This window comes from Sycon ciliatum, chromosome 11, assembly GCF_964019385.1.
Source record: "Sycon ciliatum chromosome 11, ocSycCili1.1, whole genome shotgun sequence".
Classification (NCBI taxonomy): domain Eukaryota; kingdom Metazoa; phylum Porifera; class Calcarea; order Leucosolenida; family Sycettidae; genus Sycon; species Sycon ciliatum.
Genome location: NC_088653.1, coordinates 12,422,936 through 12,431,870, shown reverse-complemented (window position 1 = coordinate 12,431,870; position 8,935 = coordinate 12,422,936). Strand labels below are relative to the sequence as shown.

At 46.7% G+C, this 8,935-nt stretch overlaps 1 protein-coding gene across 1 annotated transcript; it reads right to left on the bottom strand.

Moving 5' to 3' along the window:
* Positions 1-2,661: 2,661 nt before the first annotated feature.
* Positions 2,662-7,187, bottom strand: LOC135827556 (uncharacterized). Its single transcript, XM_065340030.1, has 6 exons — positions 6,338-7,187; positions 5,905-6,149; positions 5,179-5,696; positions 4,808-4,952; positions 3,974-4,647; positions 2,662-3,799 (listed from the first exon to the last, which is right to left on the bottom strand). Exons 1-6 carry the CDS (start codon positions 6,901-6,903, stop codon positions 3,038-3,040), a joined length of 2,910 nt encoding a protein of 969 aa, XP_065196102.1. The 5' UTR covers positions 6,904-7,187; the 3' UTR covers positions 2,662-3,037.
* Between the last annotated feature and the right edge of the window lie 1,748 nt (positions 7,188-8,935).

Here is an 8,935-nt window from a genome sequence, read left to right as displayed (position 1 = left end):
TTCTGGGTTTTGTAGGATCGTTGCCACGCAAGCGTCGGTTCTGGTCGGCTCATGCTGATGGCGACGATGATGGTGTTTGGGAAAAAGAGATCTTGGGGACATGGAGTAGACTTGGACAAGACTTCCAAGGTGTCGAAGATGAGAGGTTCATCGAAAAGTTTCGAGTGACCAAATGCACATTTCTGGCTGTGCACGATTTGGTCAAAGATACCATTGATTGTCAGACGACGCACTTGCGCAAGTGATCTCTGGGAAAAAACGTCTTGCAATATTCCTCCAATGGATGGCTCATGCCGAGGAATTCCAGCAGTTGGCAAAAGAGTATCGCATTGGTACTTCTACAGTCCATAGCATCGTGCAAGCGTGTGTATCTACATTCCGGCAACTTGCCCCTAAGTTCATTGTCTTTCCCCAAGACCAGCTCAATGTAGCCGACGTTGTCTCCGGCTTTAAATCTCTGTGCCACCTACCTGGCTGTGCTGGTGCCATTGACGGCACTTTCATGATTTTCATGAAAGTGCCGTCAACGGCACCAGCACAGCCAGGTAGGTGGCACAGAGATTTAAAGCCGGAGACAACGTCAGCTACATTGAGCTGGTCTTGGGGAAAGACAATGAACTTAGGGGCAAGTTGCCGGAATGTAGATACACACGCTTGCACGATGCTATGGACTGTAGAAGTACCAATGCGATACTCTTTTGCCAACTGCTGGAATTCCTCGGCATGAGCCATCCATTGGAGGAATATTGCAAGACGTTTTTTCCCAGAGATCACTTGCGCAAGTGCGTCGTCTGACAATCAATGGTATCTTTGACCAAATCGTGCACAGCCAGAAATGTGCATTTGGTCACTCGAAACTTTTCGATGAACCTCTCATCTTCGACACCTTGGAAGTCTTGTCCAAGTCTACTCCATGTCCCCAAGATCTCTTTTTCCCAAACACCATCATCGTCGCCATCAGCATGAGCCGACCAGAACCGACGCTTGCGTGGCAACGATCCTACAAAACCCAGAAATCCTGGATTCAACATGACAGGTAGGAGCAAGGATGATATCGTCACTCTCTTCCTCTTCCTGAGAACAAATTTAACACTTTCTTCTGCGTTCATCTTCGTCACTATCACTAGTATCATCTTTCCGTTGGACAACAGCAGCTCGTGGACCAACTTCCTGACCACTATTGGGTTGCGTTGCCGTCATCCAATTCAGCAGCCAGCGTGACATCTCGATCTCTGTCAAAACTACAACGGACTCGAACATGAACTGAACATAATACCTTATCCCGTCCATTTACCTAGCAGAGACACACACCTGGCGACCGCATGGAACATATTACAGTTGATGAGTGAGTTAATGCTTATCTCATGCCGAATGCATTTGTGTACCAGTGATTTAGCCACCTGTTTACGTACATGTAGGTCATCGGGTTCATTCTGTTATTACCAAGTAACGCTCATTCTAAGCTTGCTTCAACACGTGTATTCCCATTTGATGGTGGGAGTGTTGAGTGTTACTGAGCGAATGCTGTTGAGTTACTCGAGCCCAATGCATATACAATACACACACACGACATATACAACGTATTGCATACAGGTGACTCTTCCGCCTATTGAGCAAGGTCTTGGCGGCCATTTAAATTATTTTGCCATTACTGAGCAGTGCCAACTCTAAGCTCCCGTCAACATGTGCTCCGATTTGATGGGATTTGCTGAGGAGAGTGTAAACACTGCGTTAATCACGCTCAAGTCGGCTAAGGGCCCACTCAAGGATCCTCCGTTCCTCAGCTTCATCAGTTTCAGGCATTGGCGTGGTCACAGGTGCCTCGTCAGTAGCCACTTTCCTTTGTAGTTTCATTGTCCCATGGGACAACAAACAACAACAACCAACAACAACCAACAACAACCAACAACAACCAACAACAACCAACAACAACCAACAACAAACAACAACAAACAACAACAACCAACAACAAACAACAACAACCAACAACAACCAACAACAACAACCAACAACAACCGACAACAACCAACAACAACAACCAACAACCAACAACAACAGCCAACAACAACCAACAACAACCAACAACAACCGACAACAACCGACAACAGCCAACAACAACCAACAACAACCAACAACAAACAACAACAAACAACAACAACCAACAACAACCAACAACAACAACCAACAACAACAACCAACAACAACCAACAACAACCAACAACAACCAACAACAAACAACAACAACCAACAACAACCAACAACAACCAACAAGAACAACCAACAACAACCGACAACAACCAACAACAACAACCAACAACCAACAACCAACAACCAACAACAACAGCCAACAACAACCAACAACAACCAACAACAACCAACAACAACCGACAACAACCGACAACAGCCAACAACAACCAACAACAACCAACAACAAACAACAACCAACAACAACCAACAACAACAACCAACAACAACCACCAACAACAACCAACAACAACCAACAACAACCAACAACAACCGACAACAACCAACAACAACCAACAACAACAACAACCAACAACAACCAACAACAACCAACAACAACCAACAACAACAACAACAACAACAACAACGACGACGACGACAACAACAACAACAACAGTGTCTGGTAATATAATGTGTGGCAGAGTTAATCTCATTTTAATGTAATCATTGTGAGCATAAATTTACGCAAGTATATAAGCATTTTCTCAAGCTGGGGAAATATATGCCCGCAGATACTGAACTTGATCAATTTGATGATATATGGACTATGCTGTGCACACACTGCAAACCAAAGTGTGTAGGGTAATATTTGATGATACAATGAAGATTATTATACCGCACGATGCACTATATCCTGCAATATGATTGAGGCACAAGCCTGAAATATTTAACAAAAAATGTATATTGTTGGAGCCGGCTCGACATGCCAAGATAGGAGGAATTAATGACAGAAGAACGGCGGGGAGTTTTTGTATGAAAATGATGAAACATGTTCAATGTGGGGTCCTGTCCATTAAATGTCCTTGTGACCATATGCAAGTGTGGCCATGCCATCATCCAGTATGTACCGCTTGCAGTCGAATGGAGACAATGCCACCTTGGTGGTTACCTCCTCATACACTGTGTGGCAATGTGATCGGAGACCCGTCATAGGCCTGGAAGACACACGATGACTGAGCAGTGCATCTACATAGTCCTTGTGGGTGATGGTATTTGCCAGGACTGCCTTTCGCACACCCTTGGCCCGTTTGGCCGATTCCTGTCCGATGTAGGAGTACATCTTCGATCTTAGACCTACAAACTCCACCATGGATTTCCCACCAAGCTCATCTTTGAATTTGCCAACCACTTTCTTATTGGCAGAAGTGTACTGAGGATGGTCAGTGGGAAAGTTGCTGGTGTCATACAGAGACAGATCCATCTCTGCATAAACATCACCGGTGGTGATGTGCACAATAACAGAGTCGGTGTCGGTGTACAACAGCCGGATTCTGCTACCATACTGCTCCTTCAGCACATCGTAGTAGAAGGAGTACATGTGTACCTTTGACAGGTCTAGTATCGACATACCCACATAGACCGGCTTGTTGAGCTTGATCTCAGTGTACTGCTTTTCTATTCCGACAAGCCCGTTCGGGAAAATGTCATGCCGCACATATGTAGGCTTGCTCACTGCCCTCAGTACCTGCTCCTCACTTTCTTCTCGCAAGAGATCGATGCGTGTTCGATTACGAACGTTCTCCATCGTCTTGCCAAAGACTGAGTTGTTCATCAGCTGCAGCACACAAACAGGCAAACATGACACATGAGAATCATATCATGCCATTCCTTCACATCAGCATATTTTCAATTAGCATACTCCACATCACACTTGCACCATACATGTATATGACATTGTGACAAAACAACAACAACAACATACGGGACTGCACACAACGGTTGCATTTACCTTGTAAAAGCTCTTCTCAAAGTCGGTTGTAGCCCTCGTGCGAAGTGCAGTGTTCAGGTTGATGTAGGGAGCCATCCAGGCACTCTGCTGAAATCCCAACACCTTGTGAACAGCGGTCACCACCATGCCCAGACGCGAATACAGCTGCAGTGTACGGTAGTGTAACACATACTTGGACTTGGGTAGGAGACTGGGTGTCAACTTGACTCCATCTACGGCTGACACTTTGAGCTCCTCCACAAGTGCTTGTTGGTATGGTGATAGCTTATCTGAGAATGTTCTCATCACTTCCGGTGCGAGTGGATAATCATTGAAGTAGTGGTGCAGCGAAGAGGGTACCTCAAGATCACACTCCACAATGAACCCAGTGCTCGAATCTACAGGGTGTGCCAGTATCTCGGACAGGTTCTTGTCACACCAGGCAAACTCAGATGTCGGCATACTTTGGCACATAGCCCAGCCATACAGGTTGTTGGCATCAAGGTATAGCAGGTATGATGTGGGCTCGGCAGGATTGTACTGACCCATCGTTGGGTTGTTGGCCTTGCCGTACCGCTGCGACGCCATTGAGATGCCCCCACGTAGACCGGCTTCGACAAACAGATGCATGTCTACATCCGTGAGCAGCTGCAGTTCAATCTGGGTGAACCGTAGTAGAGCATCCCATGCATATCCTACATAACACCATGCAACACACCAGAACACAAACACGAAAGTCAATACACCATGCAAAAAGTATAAAAATACACCGACTAGAAAGCACAAGAATACTAACAGAGAACACCATCTAAAGGAGAGAATACATTGGACAACAACAAAGACTGATGAACATACCTGGGAGAGTAAGGTAATGAGCTGGATCCAACCCATACGTCTTGTATGCCGTCTTGCGGAAATGCTCAAAGACATCTGCTAGAAGATAGACATCTGTTTGCAAATAGAGGTCATGATAGGCCTCCATTGTACTGCACTCAAATGTCTGCAAAACAAAAAACAAACAAAACAAAAAACAGCAACGCACACACGCATGCACACATCCATACACACAAGCATCCACATATCCACGGATAGAGAGCAATGAGTACAAAAAAAATGTGTAGGGCACATCACAACAGCATACAAAGTCATAAGTAGAGCACAATAATGCAAAAAGCATGGCATCAGGGAAATTCCGAGGGTCAATACAGAAGGCACAAGCTGCTTACCTGCCATACGTTCTGAGCATGGGCATAGTCGGCATCACTGATACCTTCTCCAGTCAAACTAGACTCAAATGCTGATTTAGGTGGCAGCTGTGTCTCATCAAACCGAGCAAAGGAGTCCATGTACTCGTAGGGGTAGACACCCTTACGCCGGAGAAGGTCATGATGGGCTAATGTACGAGTAAGCTTGAAGGCATCTTCCGGGGTGTTGCTCACCAACGAGTCAAGAGAGGAGTTCAAGAAGGCCATGGAGTCAATGAAGCGGTACTGACGCCACTTGAATGAAATATATTTCTCCATGTTGTTGGCGATGACACTGATCTCACCAACCTTCCTAATCCGCTTACGCTGGTTAGAGTCCTCGTACTCCACCTCTTCAACCTCGGTCATACCAATGTGGGCGATGAGGTGGTGGGCATCATACCCTTTCAGGTTGTGAAACACAACTGGAATGATCTGGCGATCTGGGTAGATACTCAGCTGAATATTACACTGGTAGTGTGCAGCACCACGATAGTCGCCTGTGCAGATATTCAGAAAGAGGGGAATACACAAACATAGTAAACATCTACAGTGAAGGTGATACCACAGACAATACAATTCAATACACCGTGATAAAACACATATGCAAACAGCTACAAAGACATGAAAATGCACTATACACATCATGTGCATATCTACACACAACTGCAAAACAACAAAAATAAACAAAAAAATTATAATACTTACCAGTGAGATGATCATGATCACGAACACGATCTTCTCCAAGTACTTCGTCACATATCCAGCAGTTGACTGCGTTCTGAAACTCAAGCTCCAGTTCTGCTGTCATGCGGATTGGCTTGATATCAGCCAAATCCTCCTGGATACTGCCTTCCAACTCTTTGAGACTGTCGAAAAAGTTGTGAATGGCATTCTCACTGCAGTCGTCAAACTCGCCCCGGACTTCACCGTTGGATCGGATGGCAGCATATCTACAAGAGCATAAAAGAAGAGGGAAAGTAAGAATAAGTGATTTTGAAAAAATGGAATCACACAAAATGCACATACTACAACACGAACACCTAATTTGTGAACAAGACAAGAAGGAATAACAGCAAGCACTGTGCAGGCCCGAGCACAGCAAACATTAGTCAAAAACAACACCAACAACAAAACATACCTGATGCTGCATGGCACGTGACGTGCTGTGCGTACAGTGCTGCTGCCATGCTGTTCCTCCATCGGCTCAATGATGGCCTCCGTATCAGCGTAAATGATATATGGAGCCACCATCCTGTGCTTCAAATTTGTATATTTGAGGATGCTGTCCTTTGCTGTGGGCATGACGACTGGCACGGGCTTCATCACCTGACATCTCTCGCTGTGATGCTGCAGGGAGTCTGCTGTTTTGTGTGCGGAGAGGCATCGCAAGCAGTAGTGTGTTGCCCGCTTGTTCTTATTCTCACATGCACGACTGAAGTTTTTTATCCATGTGAAGTGGTTGTCATGTAGAAGGAGGTTGATTGGAGTCTCATGTCGCTCGCTGAGATAGAGTGGGTACAGATTCCCCTCGTAGCCAAACACATTGATTGCAAGACCATTCTGTAACTCCACTTTGGGTACATCACGGAGCGTTGCAGGGAACATCACACCATCGAACCGCAGCTCATCAACATACTGGGTGTACTTGGATGCCCGCTCAGCATTCTGTTCGACGGGGTGCAGCGCTGACAACAACGCCCACATCAAACACCTGTCATCGTTGTTCTTTACGTTAATGATGGCCTTCTTTTTTTCTAATTTCGGTGGGATATCAGCTGCACCACCTACAGTACACCACAAAAATACAACGAAGGCTTTGCTCAGAGTAACACCACATCACAACTACACCCTCTCGACAATCACGAAAAACTGTACATCTAGTACAAAACATCTACAACTTTCCACAAGAAATTCGACAGGCTTCGAACAAACACTGCCGGATGAACAGAAACTCACCTCGAAGAGGAGTGTACTTTGCTGTCGACACATCCAGCTGCCTCACTCGAGAAACGGTCCAGTCGGATCCGTTCTGCACCCACTTATCAATAAGACCAGTGATCCTCGCCACCATCGTCTTGACTGCACTATCAATATCCCCTTCGCTGAGGATCCGAGCCGGTCTACTTCTAAAAAACGGGACGGCAGACGTACTACCCGTGGCCGACTCTCGTGTCATCTCCACCCTCAAAACTAAAACCACCTTGAAAGGGTGAGACTGAAGCTCCTCGAGGAGAACCTGTCTGAGCTCGTCATGATGGCTGCTGAAAAAGACGAGAGGATCAGTGCCGGAACCTGGCAAAGAAAACTTTTTCAAAAAACCACGCACGGCACTCGAGGTGGGCAATCTGGGCTGCCTAGATCGTTTTGCACTTGGCTCCGCCATCGTCACGTCACCTCCAGCACCGCCTACAACATACTGAGGAAAAATCTCCCCGTACAGCGTATATGAGGTCGGCTATCACATTAGTATAATTACACATATAAAAACCGCTTTGGGAGCGGTTTCAGAAAAACGTATACTGGTGTAGTGCGTGCATGGATTACCCCGTCGTAAAAGTGTGAAATTAGTACTGGTTAATCACACGTACGTTATTGAACTTTGCCACCGAAGTAATGGATGACGTCATCCGAACGCACCAGTAGCACGAGGAGTACGTCGTCAACACACCACACGTATGTACACACACACACACACACACACACACACACACACACACACACACACACATGAGGATGGCTGCGGTCCGCGCAGTGCAGTGCACGTGCAAACTCATGCACGCAATGAAATAAATCGCCCCATGAGGCCACGATCACCCCAGCCAAAGTCTGGAAGACGAGACTGCGCGACAACCAAAGCGAGCACCGCGCGCAACTGAGATACACCTGAACCTCGTGCTACTGGTGCGTTCGGATGACGTCATCCATTACTTCGGTGGCAAAGTTCAATAACGTACGTGTGATTAACCAGTACTAATTTCACACTTTTACGACGGGGTAATCCATGCACGCACTACACCAGTATACGTTTTTCTGAAACCGCTCCCAAAGCGGTTTTTATATGTGTAATTTCAGTTCTTTTTCCGCATCACTCTACACCACCCACCCGGCCCCCGCCTCGATGGCACATTGGACTGAGGCAGTCACGTTGCCTGCACCACCCACCCACGATTGGCCAAAGCACGACCGGCGTGAACAGATAGTAAGAAAGTAACAGCGCCCCTACACACGCATACGCACGCAGACAGGTACAGACTCCCACGCAGATGCACGTACACACCCGCAAAGAAATGCTGGTGAAGTGGAACTTACCATCAGCACAGGGTGCCCCCCCCACAACCACCGCGCACGCATGCAAACACACACATACAGATACACGTAGAGAGACAAATGCGCGCACGGAATCGCCCCAACACACACACACGCACACACCACACACACACGCACGCACGAGCTGTGCATCATACTGCAAAATTGTTCCTGTGCATGCAAGTGGATTTTATTGCTCTCCTCAGTTTGGGAAAGTCTCCATTATGATAATTCTGCGTGTGTTTGTGTGTCTGTACATACACATCAGACACAAACACACACACAAACACACACACATACCCCCCCCCCCCCACACACACACCTGGTACCTGGTAAACACTGCCATTACGGTCACGTGTCCCCTTGCGGGGCCGACAATATGGAACGACGAGCAACGGCAGTCCGCTGACAGAGAGGTACGACACACAAA

Coding starts and splice junctions, on each gene's coding strand:
- LOC135827556 (XM_065340030.1), bottom strand. CDS start 6,903: ATGTGGGCGTTGTTGTCAGCGCTGCACCCCGTCGAACAGAATGCTGAG. Junction 5,697..5,904: donor TGATCATGATCATCTCACTG/GTAAGTATTATA, acceptor ATATCTGCACAG/GCGACTATCGTGGTGCTGCA. Junction 4,648..4,807: donor TCATTACCTTACTCTCCCAG/GTATGTTCATCA, acceptor GGTGTTATGTAG/GATATGCATGGGATGCTCTA.